We start from the raw sequence: 18,853 nt of genomic DNA on the forward strand, positions 1-18,853 counted from the left end.
GATCATGATTTCTTGACATAAAATACAATCTTCACTGTTCTCAGTTACTTATTTTGTTTCACGCTCCATTTATTTTGATCTTTCATTCTCTTTTAACCATTCTTCTCAGCCTCATTAACTTCTGTATGCTGAACCTTTTGCAATTATATCACTTCTTGTAGTTGATAGCTACTCACAACTGATAACAAGTTCTGAAATATGATAACCATAGAGTATAATGCGAATCTTGTTTCGTTTGCTCTGCTTGAGTCAATCAATTAACTTCTTTTCTGTAAATTTTGACATGACAATTACAATTTAATTTTTTGTCGATAATTACAAATCAATCGGTCACTTAAAATATTAACTTACCGAGAATGTAATATACCGCCACAAGATAAGTAAGTAATTGAACCGTAGCCATACTCCGATGGTTTTGGAACGTCTTTAATACATGACATACAATTTAAGAATATCGGTGTATCTCTGAAGGACTCGCGTGTCATCGGTTGATTAGTGAAGGCATGACGTAAATAAGAACATGTGATAATTCGTTTATAAAATATAAATCAAAATGATCCTATTGTATTTTTCAAAATATCCACGTATATTGAAATAAAGATATTAAGCAACGTTTCTATTTGCATTTTGATAAGTTGCAATTAGAAACTGATAAATCCAATTATTTACTAATTTACTGAGTAGCATCAAGTTTAGCACTTTTGAGGTCTGATAACAATCAAGCATGAAATAATCACCAATGGAAAAACGAATCAACGAACATCTTATTGAGATTAACGAATTGCAAAACACCTATAATGAAATCAAACTTTCACAGATTAAGCTGTTTGATCGGTAGGCACAAGGGAATAGATATCTCAGGAATAAAACACCAATTAATAATCACACTTTTTATCATTTAACTTGTTTATTTCTATTAAGGCGAGCCAATGAATTGTGAAACTGTTCATTGTGTATGAAATCAGTATAATAATACTGATCTGGAGACATGACACATTTTGATGGAAGTCGAAACTGAATAAAAGCTCAGTTCTTGATCCCATTGTCAACTGTGATCACTCCCACCATGAGAACCATCGTTCAATACATCTACAAAGCAAAAAGTACTGTCTCAGAAGAAGTTCGAATGAAGAATTTGAGCACAGCTTAAGCTATAAAAGTTCACCATTTTGAACCTGACTTCTAAGTACAAACGAGCTGCGTTCAGTCTTTTATTCTTCCATGATCATAGAACCACTCCATATTTTCTCAACCACGGATTGGCAAAGCAAGGACAATGTTACCTCAATTAAATAACATGTGGAACTCAAAACAGATATCAACTAATATCAAAGTCACAATCTTCAATACGAACGTCAAGACAGTTCTATTGTACGGAGCTGAAAATTGGAGAACCACCACAACCATCATCCTGCATTCCTGCATTTTCTATATAATTTTATTATTAAATTATATTATTTTATAAACTGCATCTCTTGCTGAAAGGAATCGGGTTCCAACACCAAGGGAATAGCAACTGCAAACTACTGGAAAAGAGAGCCCAAGACAGGGTTGATTGGAGAATCGTGGCTGGTGGACTTCGCTTCTCCACGAGTGGTAATAGGATTAAGTAGTGAGCGAGTGATACTCCAAGAACGTGTAAAAAAAATGCGTGGACAGCATCAAAAAACATCTATACAAGGTATTTGAGTTACATGGTGTTTTTTAGAATAGTGCGTGTTCATGGTTCAAAATATTTGTTTTAACAATTATGATAAAAATATAATCCCAAGGAATCCCAATTATTGATCCACAGTGTTAGTGTGTGACAGGCAGATTCAATAGGACTATGAAAATTACAAATAATAAAAACTATTATTTACAAATTATGTTTATTTCAACTATATCTACATTCATCTGACTGAATCGTTAATCTACCATATGGTGTGCTAGTTTACTACAAAAAAGGTTAAAATGAACACTTCAGTTGTAAAAACTAAAGTTTGGATGTGTGCAATAACTCTACTGTTCATTTATAACTGTTTTAATGACTACCGTGATGATACAAAAAAACCACGGAAACACTCGGGGATGACTTATGAGGTATGTTGTCTTTCCCTTTCCTATTATTTAGTCTCCATAATGTGTGTTGCCTTCTGAAACTGTTTATTCTCAACGGCTTAACTATTTGAAATCAGTTGCAATTGATTTAATTAGCTAATTCCTGTTAACTGTTTGACACAGATGTGTGTTGTCTTCTAACATAGTATGTTTTATGTTTTAATTCTTACTCAATTATTTGAAGGATGCACTTGGCTGTACCTTTGTTGGTGTTATCAACTCCTAAATGTCTCACGACAAGAAGAAAAATCCACCTCATGGAATTCGAGGTTTCACTTTTTATCCGGTCGTTCGGATTCTGATTGGAATAATATGTTACTTATGTTTTATAACCGGTAAACTTAGTAATTTGAACTGCAATTTTGGAAACCACCGGTGAGACTATAATTCACGAACAACTTTTGAGAAACGCTTAAGTGATCTTGATAATGTACACCTACTTATTAAGGTTAAATGGGGTTATAATTGAGTGCGAGGAATCAGGGTCGAGATTTACAATCAAACGTTAGGGTTAGGAATTAGATTTACGGTTTTTAGTACAAACTGACACCAACACTTATGCAAAATGCCATTAAGCCATATGGATATATGACTTTCGAGCCGAAATCTAAGACATGCGATATTAAACTTGATTGGTTTGTCCATAAATTATAGTCTCGCCACTGTTGTACAGTATTTAATTGTAAATTATTATTTACCCATCCGGAGTGCTACTGTGTCGTTGAAATGTAATGGGATTTAATTATTTACGTTCCACGTCTAACACCGTACATGTACCTCACAAAAATAACAGATAATTAGTTTATGCTTAAAAGATTAGCTCAATAATAAAATTTAGAGGAAATAAAATGAAATGAACTCACTTTGTTCCGCTATATTTGTTGTTTCTGCTTCATAGTAATAGCAGGAGTTTCTACCATGTAAACAATATTATCCCAGTACTTTGGATACTGTATCAACATAACGTTTACTGAACCTAAAAGGATCGTATTCAAATGAAATGACTATCAAAGGTAACATGAAATTTAATTCAGTACATAAGTCACTTAGGAAGAAACGCATTGAAATTTAATTTGGTTTAATGCTAGTTGGATGGGTAACAAATGTTAGTGTTGTTGTGTTGAGTACAATGTATTCAAGTTTTGGGTGGATTCCCTTGCTTAGTCGTGGATGTGTACAGTTGAATTGTTTCAAATGATGAATCGTGTCAGTCGCGGAAACCACCTCGAAATGTAATCAATCTCCCAAATCTACATAACTGGTTAGTTGGTCATCTCAGTATATGGCTAAAGTAGAAAGTTACTGAACATTAACATAACACCATATGTAATAAAATAGGAATATTCGGATTACATTTACTTCATACCAATCATGATTTTAATTTGTATTTTGACCTTATTAAGAGTCCCTTAGCATGTCGAATCCAGATTCAGATCCAAATTTGTGTAGTAAGGATAGAAGGCCTATGTTATTCCTTTTCTAGTATCCTTCTGTGAGTGTCCAGTCTTCTCTTGAATGAGTCAATTGAATGTGCGGACACTGCTTCGAGTAACAGGTTCCAAGTATTGATGAATCGGTGTGGAAACCTGTATGCCACGAGTATTTTATTCATTCTAGGCTTTTCTACTTGCCTGCTATGTCCTCTGAGATGTCTCGATCTAGTGGGAAGAAAAAGAGAGAATATGTTAGGTCCAAAATCATTTCTCAGTATTCTGTAAATCAAAATTAGAACTCTCCCCAGTCTGCGATAGGACAGAGTAAAAAGGTTCATTTTTTCAAGCCGCCCTTTGTATAGTAAAACCTCGGAGTTCTGGAATTGCATGGGTAGCTGCCCTCTGTATCTTTTCTAGGATATCCGAGTCACCTTTTAAATAGGGGCTTGCAGTCTGAACGCAGTTCTCAAGCTTAGTTCTCCCTAAGGTTGTGTATACCGTAGTGCACACGGTGGTATTTAACTTAGTGAATGTCCGTCTTAAAGCTCGTAGGGTTCTAAACCCCTTAACTGCGACCTCCCGGAAATGAGCCGTGATCTTAAGATTATGACTCACTGTCACCCCAAGATCCTTGTGAGACAGATGCAGGCACTTCCCCTCTGCTGTAGCTATTTACATTTGTATTCCCAAAGTGAATGTAGACACACCTTGCCGCATTGATAAGGATCAGCCACTCCTTAGACCAGTTAATCACAATATGTACGTCTGCCTGAAATGCGCATGCATCTGCAACTCCCGTTATTTCTCGCCAGAGTTTTACATCATCAGTGTATAACAACATTAGGGACTCCACTATACTTGGGAGATCATTTACATACAGTGTAAAAAAAGGACCTAGGACAGAACCTTGTAGTACTCTACTAAGTACTGGTCTCCAGGTGGAGGACTTTGAATTTAATATTACTTTCCGTCTTCGACCTACTAGGAAATCCTTAAGCCATTTTAATAGAGGTCCGACAATGCCAACATTTTCCACCTTCAATAGCATTCTACTTATTGGCACTTTGTCAAATGCTTTACTGAAGTCTGTGTAGACAACATCCACCGAATTTCCATTATCTAGAGCCTTTATCCATTTCTCCCTTACTATAAGGAGATTTGTTGTGCATGATAAACCTTTTCTGAAACCATGTTGTTAACTGTTTAACACGTTGTTAGTTTCCACAAATGTCATTATGGTCTGTTTGACCATTCTTTCCAGTATTTTAACTACGACACTGACGAGGCTGACAGGTGGAAGTTGTCTTGGTCCTGTTTTATGTATTGGAGTGACGATCACATCCTTCCAGTCCATAGGTAACCCAACTTGGCTAAGTGACACATTGAATATCACAGTCAGTAGGGCTGCAATATATTGTGCAGTTTGTATCAGGATTTTAGGGTGTGGTTCTTCCGGTCTTGTTGACGTTTCCGTCACAAGTGCTAAGTAAATTAATAAATCGTCTCGATCAAAGACTATGGTGGGCAGACGATTTTCTGACTTTGTATTTACGTCTAGTTTTTCGTTTAGAAGAGGCTCCTGATTGAAAACTGTCCCAAGATAGTTTACCATAGCCTCTGTTTTTTCCTGATCACCTTCTATCATTTCAGATCAACTCCCTTCATTAATTAGGTCGGGAATCTAATGCTGCACCCATGTTCTATAATTTATGTACGAGAATAGTCTCTTAGGCTGCTTGATTGCAGATTGTGCCAACTGAATTACATATTTTCTCTGAGCTTCCCGGAGTTTAATTATACACTTATTTCTTACCGACCAGCAGCATTCAATAGTACTTACTGTGCCAAGGCTGATGGCAACGTTCCAACATTTCTTCTTCTTTGGAACTGTCCACGGTATAAATGTTTGAGTTAATTGGTTGTATAACTGCCAGAAATGAGTCCATGCCTTTTCTACCAATGCGCCTGAGTCAATTATCCAGTTTATCGCCTCCATTTCTGCCTTCCATATGTTAGGACGGGCCGTCGCAACTGTTTGACAGGCCACTTCAGCCATAAACTTGAATAAGATGACTGCATAATCACTTCTCCCTAGAGGTGGGGGGAAAGTCATTCGACCGACATCATCACCCTGTGTGTTGGCTAAGTCCAAGAGAGAAGAGGAGCTTCGTAAGTTATATCTGATGGAATTTCTAATGTGCTGTAATAAAGCTAGTGCAATTGTGGCTTTTAACAATTTGCAGTCAAGTGACGTTGTCGATGACTCTACTTAACACGATGTGGAATTTTAATTCCAGAGATCTTCTCTTCCCTGCAATCCGATTACAATTTATCGTCTAACACAGAGGTCACATTCTGTTTTCTTACTTTTCTTTTCCTGGGTCTGTCTGTGAGCCAATCATTTTTCTCGAAAACTGAATTTTACTCATCTACTGCTGCCTGTTTATCTGAGGGAAATTTTCTAGCTATGTTCAGCGGCTCGATAGCCTCAGAAATCAGCAGAGACTTTGTAGAACAGCATGCTTTGAACAGCCGTGACATTGGCTTGCAGCATTTTTTATATGCAGCCACTGAGTTTGGTGCACACATTGTGATATCACATATTGCAGTTGTCACATGGGAAATAGCATGCAGGTCTGTCACAACGATGTTTTACTTGCGCCACAAATTTGTTTTGTGATCTCTTAGAAAGGACAACGGCGAAAGCTGATATCTAGAAAAAGTGTTTTTTAAGGCTAGATTGATGATAGACACTGAACACAAACAAAAACAGAGGTTTATGCATTACTGTACCTAACAACAATAAGAAAAATCCGACTTCAGTAGTTATAGGAGGACCTTAACACATTTGGATACAAATATTACTAAAAGATATACTCCACGAGGGAAGAAAATACCAGTGCCCATTTTCGCATCTGTACTCAAAAATTACAGATGATAGACTTCTCTAGAAGAAAACGATATTCTTGGAGATTACTTTGACTGAAATAAATCTAATTAAATCAAAGACAGTAATCTTGATGCGTAATTAAACGATCAATGCTACAAAAAATTACTCAGAGGAAAAATACCACTGTCCTTCTTAAAAAGCGCGATTTCGTTAATGATCGAAGATATTTAATTGTCATGGGCTGACCGTCTATGTTTTGTCTCTTTCCAGTAACCCCTACACGATTAACTAATGCAACCCAGAGTTCGCAATACCACCAAATCATCTTCTTAAGCTATAAGTCTTCTCCGCTATCTCAAGTTGGAATAAACAATTTAGTGAAAAAGTCATTCAATTATTGAAAAATATAGCAGGAACAGTAGGATATTTGATTACTTATTGAGAATCTAGATTTAAAAAGATATGCTAAACAGCTTCAGCAAACCATACATTACACATAATGTGGTAACAAGGTTAGTAGGTAAATTGTATTCCAACATATATCTCCGAATTACTTAAACACTCAGTAGATTTTAAAACATGCTCCGATGCTAGTTGAGATATCCAGGTAAAATAAACTGAAAATATAAACGGAAATGTTTACTTTTGATTTTCCATAAGGACATCATGTTGATCTTTCTCTCAAAAAAATCTCAGAATATATTCCATTATTGTTATTACTATGTCTTAATCGGTGTGAGCAGTTGAATATTGCTTTTTACTCTGCCCCATCCAAAAACATATTTACGTAGGTAAATAATGTGCGATTTAGCATAGAATTGTCTTATTTGATTTTTATATGAGACATGTGTCAAATATATAGCTTTAACAGAATAGCATTCAGTTGTATATTTTTTCTCTGATTTCTCACTAATTTAGCCATGGTCACTTGGACAATGATTAGAAAACAAAATAAAAATGAGTAAATTGGTTACCGAAATTTTATCATTCTTAACAGTCTAGTTATTTTTGGTGTCATTCATTAACGTGATATTATAATACTAATTCATTTGATAGGTTCCAATCAGAATTACACAACTAGATATTCTATCTCAAATAGACCCATGAAATATAGATATAATGAAACAGCATTACAGTATACTGAATGTAAGAATTACTAGTGAGTACTGAAAGTAGATGGTGGTTGGAGGTAGTCGACAGGAAACCTTGGACCCGGGTTTCGTGCTACTTGCTCTCGTCAGCAAGGTGTACCTGTAATTTTGAGGGGACTGCTGCTCCTTGGCGGATTCGATCTCGTGTCACCCAGCTTCACAGTCAGAGACGTTACCACTGAGCTATCCGAGCCGCGACCGACCTCCTGTAGGACCGAGATGTAATCATAATTGGTTGGTCAGTGGGTGACGATCAATGTCATGCGTGTCTAGTTCTTATTAGTGCAGATCGAATGCTATCGATCAAGATTACAGGTACACCTTGCTGACGCGTGCCAAGTGGCACGAAACTCTGGTCCAGGGTTTCATGTTGACTACCTCCAACCACCATCTAATCACAATACATAGTGCCCGCAGTGTCGAGTCACCTAGACTGGTGGCCACATTGCAACATGATCGATAACATTCGATCTGCACTAATAAGTACTAGACACGCATGACATTAACTCCGCCTGTAGCTCTTCTAGAGTTACTGCCGGTCCCAAGCCCGGGTGAAGGAGGAGGGTTGGGCATGGGGTTAGCGTCCCCATCCCGTAGAAAACTAACTCGCTAAAAAACGCTTACCAGAAAAAATAATTCAAACCATTTTAACTCTGCCCTGAGAGTTAGGTCTTCATGTAGAAGAATTATGACGACTCATGGTGAAAGCCGAGTTCTTTCGAAAGTCACGAAGTCGACGCCCATTCTAACAACCAGAGCAAAAATTTTTATAGGTACATAGAACGTTCAAACAATATGGGAAACCGGGAAGACCAGTCAAATAGCAACGGAAATGAGAAGATACAATTTGGCAGTACTAGGAATCAGCGAAACCCACTGGACCCAAGCTGGACAGAAAAGGCTAGCTACGGGAGAGATGCTGCTATACTCCGGCCACGAAGAGGACAATGCTCCACACACTCAGGGAGTTGCTCTAATGCTTGTTCAAACTAGCACGGAAGGCACTTGTAAGATGGCAATCTCACGAACCCAGAATCACCAAAGCATCATTCAAAACAAAGAAGGAGGGAATTACAGTGAATGTTATCCAGTGTTATGCACCCACCAATGATAGCAACGACGACATTAAAGATCAATTCTATGAGTGGCTGCAATCAATCATAGAGAAGTGCCCAAGACGGGACCTCACCATTCTGATGGGAGATCTAAATGCCAAATTCGGAATAGATAACACTGGATATGAAGATATTAAGGGACGACATGGACTGGGACAGATAAATGAAAATGGAGAAAGATTTGCAAATCTGTGTGCATTCAACAAATTGGTCATAGGTGGCACAATATTTCCACACAAGCGTATACACAAGGCTACATGGATCTCACCGGACCACACCACAGAGAACCAGATAGATAATATTTGCATCAACAAAAAAATTCCGAAGGACAATGGGAGATGTGAGAACCAGGAGAGGTGCTGACATAGGTTCAGATCACCACCTTATTATAGCCAATTTAAAACTGAAGCTAAAAAAGAACTGGACAAACAGCAATACAAAGGTTCAATACAGCCTTCCTTCGAAATACTAACAAACTCAACCAATTCAAAAAAACTCTCAACAACAGGTTCCAAGCCTTACAAGATCTACTGAAGGAAGAAGAAACTACTATGGAGGACAACTGGAAAGGCATCAAAGAAGCATTAACTTCAACGTGTCAAGAGGTTCTGGGCCTAAGGCAACACCATCATAAGGAGTGGATCTCTATAGAAACTCTGGACAAGATCAAAGAAAGGAAGAACAAGAAGACAGCAATTAACAACAGCCGAACACGAGCAGAGAATATTCAAGCACAAACTGAGTACATAGAAGTAAAGAAGCAAGTGAAGAAGAGCAATAAAGCCGACAAGCGGAAATACGTGGAAGAACTAGCAACGACGGCGGAAAACGCTGCAAGAGAAGGAAATATGAAACAGCTTAACGATATAACGAAGAAACTATCAGGGAAATATAGTAAACCAGAGAAACCGGTCAAAGACAAAGAAGGCAAGCTAATCACTGAAATTCAACAATAGAGGAACAGATGGGTAGAATAATTCGAGGAACTCCTGAATAGGCCGGCTCCAATGAATCCACCGAACATCGAAGCAGCACACACAGATCTTCCTATTGATGTCAACCCACCAACGACGGAAGAAATTAGAACGGGAAAGCAGCAGGACCCGACAATATATCAGCTGAAGCACTGAAATCATACGTCGAAGTAACCACAAGCATGCTTTACCCTCTATTCAAAAAGATTTGGGAGGAGGAACAAGTGCCAAAGGACTGGAAAGAAGGACACCTCATCAAGATTCCAAAGAAAGGAGATCTGAGCAAATGTGAAAACTACAGAGGCATTACACTACTGTCAATACCAGGGAAAGTCTTCAACAGAGTGTTGCTGAACCGGATGAAGGATGCAGTAGATGCCCAACTTCGAGATCAACAAGCTGGATTCCGAAAGGATCGGTCGTGCACAGACCAAATTGCAACACTACGGATCATCGTCGAACAATCAGTTGAGTGGAACTCGTCACCATACATCAACTTCATTGATTATGAAAAGGCATTCGACAGTGTGGATAGGAGGACGTTATGGAAACTTCTTCGACACTACGGAGTTCCTGAGAAGATTGTCAATATTATCCGGAACTCATACGACGAACTACAGTGCAAAGTAGTGCATGGAGGACAGCTGACAGATGCATTACAAGTAAGGACCGGAGTCAGACAAGGCTGTTTACTCTCTCCCTTCCTCTTTCTTCTGGTGGTCGACTGGATTATGAAGACCTCGACATCTGAAGGAAAACACGGAATACAATGGACAGCTCAGAACCAATTAGACGATCTGGACTTCGCAGATGACCTAGCCCTCCTATCACGTACACGTGAACAGATTCAGATAAAGACAGCCAATGTAGCAGCAGTCTCTGCATCAGTAGGCCTCAGTATACACAAAGGGAAAACCAAGGTCCTCAAATTCAAAGCGGAGAACGGCAATCCAATCACCCTTGATGGCGAAACTCTGGAAGATGTAGAATCCTTCACATATCTGGGAAGCATCGTCGATAGACATGGAGGTTCAGATGCAGACGTAAAGGCGAGGATTGGCAAAGCAAGGGCCGCATTCCTACAATTTAAGAACATTTGGAACTCAAAACAACTTTCAACCAATATCAAAGTCACAATCTTCAATACGAACGTCAAGGCAGTTCTACTGTATGGAGCTGAAACTTGGAGAACTACAACAACCACAATCAAGAAAGTACAAGTATTTATAAATAGCTGTCTACGCAAGATACTCAACATCCATTGGCCGGATACCATCAGCAATAGCCTTCTGTGGGAGAGAACAAACCAACTTCCAGCTGAAGAGGAAATTAGGAAAAGACGATGGAAATGGATAGGACATACATTACGCAAATCGTCAAACTGCATCACGAGGCAAGCTCTAACTTGGAATCCTGAAGGGAAGCGGAAAAGAGGAAGGCCTAGTAACACATTACGTCGGATAATAGAAGCAGATATGAAAAGGATGAATAACAACTGGAAGGAGCTGGAAAGGATTGCCCAGGACAGGGTTGGATGGAGAGTGCTGGTGAGCGACCTATGCTCCTTCACGAGGAGTAACAGGTGTAAGTAAGTAAGTAACTAATAACCCAGTCAATCAATATGTTCGGGGTAATATATAGTTGGTTCAATAAAGAGTAATATTAAAGTATATTTGGACTTATTGAGTATTCGTTTTTTGCTAAAATCCCATTCGTTCCTACAAGTCAGTGTGTGTGTAATTGGTCACTGTAATATTTCTGATCAAAATGTAAACTAATGAGTATTTATATCCAAATAGTATGATCCAAGATCTATTGATTGAAAGAAATGTGGTAAAGCTAAAGAGATTTATTTCGAAAAATAGAGGAATAGATAAAACCAGGAGATCCCTTTTTTAAGAAAAACCAAAACACTTGGGAATAATATATAAGAATCACTTATATTAGTCACTTATATATATTTTCCTAAAACCAGTCCAGAGAAGAATTCATTTCGAGTACCTAAAGTGTATCCATAACCCTTACTTATGAAATATAGTTGAAAGTCAGATACACCCATCTGTACATGATGATTTCTGAGTTAAATTGGTTCAATCAAAATTTAAAAGAAGTTCTAATCATCACTAAAAAAGAGTATTAACAAAATGAATCACGTAAAACTGCTCTCCACGTTTTCTAATATAATGCAATCACAAATCCGTCACGTTACTGTCAAATCTCCAGATTTCTAATTAAAAGTCGTAACCAGTGGAGCTAATCCTTATCGGGTATGAGGCAACTGACCACGCAACACAATAGAACTAGCTGATGTAATAGTTTTACTATTAGCCATAGGTAGGAAACACTAAAACAATTCAGAAATTTTATTCAGCTACAAAAAGCAAAGCAACAAACAATAATTGAAATGATCCATTAATAAGAGTGTTTTAAGAATTATCCAGCGGTTACAAATGCACGTGTATCACAAAATCAAGGGAGTAAACAATCTAGTAGACCACTTTGTGCTATTCAAATACAGAATGCTCCCGTCACTTCAACTCTCTAAGGTCGTGTAAACTAAAGTGAGGTAATTTTAAACAGAAAGTGACTTTTAACTTAGGCCTAGTAACCGTTTATAAATTGACAGTAATATTTATAAAAGCCATTTCTTGGTCAATCATCTGAATTTGTCATTTGGCCGGTTTCTGATCGACCTAATGAGTCACTTTTCATTCTATTGAAGAGAACAATATCAAAAATGAATTACATCCCACAAAAGTTCACTGTAACCAGGATAATCATTTTAATGAAAAAAGAAGGATCTTAATTAAGTTATACGATGGAAAACTATGCAGAAAAAAATTCAATAGATCTAGCTTGAACAAAGTACAGAATATATGAATAAAAAGGTATTATTATAAAACAGCAAGTTTTTGTATACAACATTTATTTCATGTTTATCAATAATCAATCATTCAGGTACGTAAATATAACATAAACTATAATGAACTTATGAAATAAACTTGCGTTGGTGGCTAATTCATAAGACATATATATTAAATCGATACTAGGAACCGTAACCAATGACCTTAACTGAGTTAAGAGCAATATGAATCATTGCAGATACTACTGAATGACGAAATCTAGACAGTATCGATCGCCTAGTCATAACTGAGTACAACGCATTCCAAGATTCATTCTATCTTGTTGCAATTAGGATTTTTTGTACTGTTCTGTGGTGGTTTAATTACCTATTGTTTTTTTGTACTTGTTAAATGCTTGATTTCGAATTCTAAATACAATACATTCGTTTGTGCTCATCTAGTACTTCTTGATTCAATTGCGTTATTTCTGGGATTTCTAGTTCATACTACAATTCAAATAATTCAAAACATAAAATTGGCGTCGCGATGGAGCCTGTGATGGAATTGTTGGATATACACTCAGATTTTGGTGCTTTCGAGGATTATTTTGAAATGTTCGAAATCTGCGCTATGACCAAGGAAGATGATGAGGATGTTAATATTGTGGCACATTTCCTCACATTCATCGAAAAAGAAGCATACAGCTTATTAAGAACTCTGGCTATGCCGGAAAAGCCTATCGCGCTTCCTTATACAACTCTCAAGGAACTGCTGCTAGATTATTTTAAGTATACAAATTTCGAATGCGGTAAAGGAGGGAGATCTCGTAAAATGATTCATGAGGATATAAAAAATTCCACTACATTGCTACGTCATCCCAACCCAGTGCATACTCAAGGTTATGCAGATAGTTCATTGAGTTTGGATGCAGTTCACGAGGATGGGGACAAGTTTGGTTAGTGTTTGTCCTGTGGCAAGTTCCACTCTTTTAATTCATGTCAATTTCGTAATTCTAAGTGCTTTAAATGTGGTGATATTGGACATATTCAGTCAGTCTGTAATACTAATGTTCATCTTACTGCAACTAATATTAAGTCTTGTGATTCTGATTCTACTGAGTCGAGTATTCATAATGATCATTTATCTTTATCAACGATTTTAAAAGACAGTGTAGAGTCATATAGCAGTTCGGAGTTAAATGAAACTCAGAATCCTTGTAAGACAACGGTTTTTAATCAATCAATCTGTCAGAATTCTCATGTTATTGTACCAGATATGACTTTTCCTAATGATTCACATATTTCTGATGAAATTCCTGGCAAATCTGAAGAAAATATGTTGAGTGAACATAATTATGACCGAAAACGTGATGTAGTTTTGATGGATGCTAATTTTTCTAATGATCCATTACTCTGCAATGACATTCTTAATGAATTTCATGAGAATATTTCAGAAAAATCAAATCTTGATGTCATATCAAATATTATTTGTCCTCATAATGCATTTGATCCTTGTGAAAAACCTGTTCAATGCGAAGCACGAGTATTAAATGAGCTCAATTCTGATTACAATTCGGATGATTTCATATCAACTGCTGTTTATCCTTATCACAAATCCACTTCCAATGTATACTCTAATCAATGTGAGAAATATGTTTTAAATGAAGCCACATTATTCATAACTTGGGGATATAAAGATCCTACATTATTTCGTGGTGGAGGATAGTGTTGAAAAATCTATGGTTCGAATTCTAGATATTAATGATTTCATTACAAAATCGACATGCTGATTGTATACAATTTCAGGACCCAGGTGAGTCTGTTCCGATTTCAGTTGTTAATTCTAATACTAATGAGTGTATTCTAGATAATACAGAGTTTTTATCCAATACAATGTCGGACAGACTCAGCATGAACTTAAGAAGACATACAACCTACTACGGACAATTATATTCTAATTTAACCTGTGACAGATGTGATGTTTGAATTAACTAGTGTTTTTTTGTACTTGTTAAATGCTTGATTTCGAATTCTAAATACAATACATTCGTTTGTGCTCATCTAGTACTTCTTGATTCAATTGCGTTATTTCTGGGATTTCTAGTTCATACTACAATTCAAATAATTCAAAACATAAAATGTTCTCCACAGACAAACTCAAAAAATATAATAATTTCATCAGTAGCACCAATTCCTTTTGGCTTTTTGAGAGTTGAATGGTAGATTCTACAGACCAATATATACTCAAACATTTTTATGATCACCAGACATAAGGCCACAGTTGTTGTTTGTGACCTACATTCTAAGTCATGAGTAAATGTTTTCTCTGATAACTGACTCATCTCTTAATAATCTTGGTTAAATATTTTGCATTTAGGCGGAAGTTATATTTCCCTAAAACATATAACTCAATCAGACGATCAGTGGTTTCACTGTATGATATATAATCAACTGGGTTTTAAGGCCCAGTTTTGTGAGAAAAATGATCATTTGACTTTTTCAATCATTTGATTATTCTCTTAGAATCCATCCCAATTGTTAAGTCATAACATATTGCATTATGTACGTGATATAATAAAATAAAATGTTTAGGTTTATTTATATTGACTAATATTTGTTTCGCCTTTCAGAATTTGTTATTTCTGAGTTTTACTGATATATTTTGTGTTTTTCTCTGATACTCTATCACTAGGTAACCTTAGTAAATTATTATAGTATAAACTATTTGGTCTGACTATCTTGTGTGATATTGGTTACCAAACCTTGCGACATTAGCGCTTAGTGTTATTTTTAAACAAAAATTATACAACGACTTGATTATATCTTCAAAAGTGAGGTTAAGTCTAATGTTTTTAAAATATTGTTTTTATTATGTCGTAGAATCTATGTCGCAAATGATCGTGTGACTTAATTAATACCTAATTGTTATAGTGGAACTAGTGATTTAAGAAATTTTAGAACTTGTTCAAATCAATTAAATACCAAACTGAGTTTTGTATTTAAATGATCTTACCGGACTTTAAGTAATGATAACTTTGTTTTGTTTTCTATTTTGAAGACTGATCGCTTCTGATCACAAGACCACTTACTTTAGCTACTGATTAAATCAAACAATCCCTGACACCTTATAAAGTACTGTAGTGAAGAATTTTCGACCGATCACTTGACTCATTTGGTAGAATAGATAACCCAGTCACGAAACTAAACCTCTGCATTCCAGCCAAAACAAACCATTAGGAAGTCGACTATATAGCTTTTCAGAAAATATATAGTAAATATTTAAGCAAGATATTTTGCGTTCTTGACTAGTGAGGTCACCAATAAAAAATGTGACAAGATCATATGATCACAGAAGAATTACTACATCCACACAATAAGGATGACTATAAGTCACAAACACGGAAAATATGTTTAAACTGCACAACTTCGTGGATCTTATTCATCACTAACTTTAGAATTTGTTAGAGCATAAGATATTTTGTAATATCAGAAATAACTTACTAATTAAATGATTATTCATTATAGATATGCTACATATTCTTGTGGAGTTAACTATGATAAATTCATCCAGAGAGTTGATCAAACCTTAACGATACAACACAAAAAAGGATATCAGATTAATTTTCAGTTACATATTTCTATTACGATTCTATCAAAGTAATTATGAAGCACTAACTTATAATGTTATTATTTTCTCTTTCATTACAAATTATTCCTTTTTAAAGTAACTAAGCTTAAGTTTAAAATATCATTAATAATACAAGGAGGTTGGAGATTATGTAACAGAATAGTATGAACAGATCAATATTATTACTTGAGGTGAAACATTTAAATAATAAGTAACAGTAACTGGTCTGTGTGTAGCAGTATTGAAGTGAAAGATAAATTTTTCTGTAAGATAGAAAGTCCATATCTATACAACAAAGTCAAGAAATTAATGTCGATGTTAATTTTATCAACAAAAATCAACGACCCTATGTAGCATGTCATTTCGAATTAGCTGCAAAACAAATTCCCTACAACTTTCAAACTAACAGATGAAAATTATTCAAGAAAGAACGTATTTCCAAGAACTCTATTTACAGGAAGCAAATTCTGTGTAAATGAAAGCCATGGACGCCATTCGAAATGACAACTCATCAAATGGAATCAATAAGAAAAATGAACGTAATCCAAAGTCAAAGGCCAATTATGTTCAATCATCAATTATTCAAAAATGAATTTTATATAACTTGAATATAAATGATAACTATGTTGGATTTATAAGCGAAATCTGAAGAATTGAAAGGACTTGTCAGATGTTCAAGTATACATAAATCCGATAGTCCAATAAGTTATTATTGTTCTACTGATTATCCAGCAAATCAGCATATCTGAAGCAGCAAATAGCTCTCCAAATGAATAGCTTTAGAGGCATTCCACAATGATGCCGAACATGATAGTCCTAGTAGACAAAACTACTTGAAAGCGTTCAGTCAAGCCTAGAAGAGTCCTCTATAAAGTTAGATTAACAGTATCCCGTCTATCAATCTCTGTATTCGGTCAAATACTTTGTTAATACCAACTATTACCATCTTCTTTCATGCTTGCCTTATGGAGACCATACTTTAAGCTTATGGATTACATGACCATCCTACTATATTGTATCAACATAATCTTTATCGTCCTCAGAAACTTGTAAATCACATGGATGCTTTCCAAAATACATAATCCCACGCTTTTTGAGGTTAAATGGTAATTATCATTTTTCACTCCAGATAGTTAGGTTATTGAGGTCACTTTGAATCTAGGATACACTTTCGCTTAGAGCTTCAGGCTTAAAGCTATATATTATTTTGAGATCATCAGCATATAAGTATGGTCTCCCAAATTTTATGGTGTTCTTGTTTATATATACATATATATAAGAAACAAGAGTGAACCTAACACACTTCCCTGGATAACTCCACTAGTTATTGGTCTAGGTGACGAGAGTCATTGTACTTTACCATTTGTTTACGATCTGTTAAACCATAGTCAAAGCAAATCTAAAATACATAACATTGATAGGGAAGCTCTCGGTGTTTTTTACACTACATGCTCAATTATAAAACTTACTACATATCAATGCATGTTCGATTTCAAACAAAATTTCAACGTTAAGAACCTTGTCCTATTATTAATGCATTTATACATGTATATGCTCTAAACTACAATGCTAAGATTATTACGGATTTTAATTACACTCGAATAAACTGAAATACCGATAGTTGTCAGTCATGTAATGATGAAGTCTCGGCAACCATTAATATTCACTGCTAATCACGTTGGGTTCGTATCCTAACAAGGGGTGGTATTATACTTAACCTAGCATCCTGTACAGATATCATCCTACTATCTATCTAAGTATACGATGAATTTGAAAGCAGTGAAGATAAAATTGTAGTTGGTGCTCCCTCTATCTGTCCTTCTTAAAACCAACCAAAAAATCCGTCAATTTAGGAATTATAGACGTGTTAACTGGGACCTCCTGCACTCTCTGGTAAGATTCTCAGACTGGGATGCCTTCTCGTGTAATGGTCTTGTGGATGCCACCGCCACATTCTATCTGATCACTGACCCTTGTTTAGATTCCTGCGCATTTCTTAAAACATACAGAATTAGTAAACCAAACGAATTATTCATGCCAGCTAAATATCGTAATAAACTAAGACGCCTTCAGAAACATTATTTTACGTCAAACAATTTCACGGCAGTTGTACAAATAACTGTAATTTTTAAACAACTTAAAGAAAAGCACAGGTTGAAAGCCATTAATGAGGAGGTTTTTGGCACTTAATAACAGGTCAAAAGTAAAAAACCTTTACTCAACTTTTCAATAATAAACATGGTAAAGCCGAAGGGAGATATCCCAACGTTCACTAACTACGTTGTCGCTGTGACATCTATTAAGTGTAAATCACCATATGCACTAATCATTATAAAATGTTCAAAAAGAAACACTTAATTTACTACAAGCATGATAGAAAGTAACTTAAGTGGTTGTCAATAAGCATAGGCGTTTTTATAATCTAGACACTGAATCTTATTAATGTACAGGTTGAAAGATCCATTTTGATACTTTGCCTTATTGCTATTGATTATAAATGTATAGAACGATCAGCATTTTTATCAGATAATTTTCAAAGTCCTAGTGTAGTAGACGCTATTCACGAGATTGCTTGTAAGTAGTATGTTGCAGAACGTGACCTCTAAGCTGTCGGAACACTTAGAACCCAGATGAGAAGACTGTTCGGATTCCAGAGTGCATCAAAGGTTCCAAATGGACGGTTGAAGATTGTTGACGTATTATGTAAATGCTTTGTAACT

At 35.9% G+C, this 18,853-nt stretch overlaps 1 protein-coding gene across 2 annotated transcripts; it reads left to right on the top strand.

The window, feature by feature from the left end:
* Window positions 1-1,907: 1,907 nt before the first annotated feature.
* MS3_00004126 (uncharacterized protein) lies at window positions 1,908-14,810 on the top strand. Of its 2 annotated transcripts, none has more exons than XM_051212011.1 (3): window positions 1,908-2,082; window positions 13,007-14,318; window positions 14,373-14,810. In XM_051212011.1, the coding sequence occupies exons 1-2, from the start codon at window positions 2,078-2,080 to the stop codon at window positions 13,464-13,466; spliced, it is 465 nt and encodes a 154-aa protein (XP_051072146.1). In that variant the 5' UTR covers window positions 1,908-2,077; the 3' UTR covers window positions 13,467-14,318; window positions 14,373-14,810. The 2 variants fall into 2 exon arrangements, with proteins under 2 accessions (XP_051072146.1, XP_051072147.1); XM_051212012.1 differs by lacking the exon at window positions 1,908-2,082 and adding an exon at window positions 12,508-12,551.
* The last annotated feature ends 4,043 nt before the right edge of the window (window positions 14,811-18,853 follow it).

This window comes from Schistosoma haematobium, chromosome ZW (genome assembly GCF_000699445.3).
Source record: "Schistosoma haematobium chromosome ZW, whole genome shotgun sequence".
Classification (NCBI taxonomy): Eukaryota; Metazoa; Platyhelminthes; class Trematoda; order Strigeidida; family Schistosomatidae; genus Schistosoma; species Schistosoma haematobium.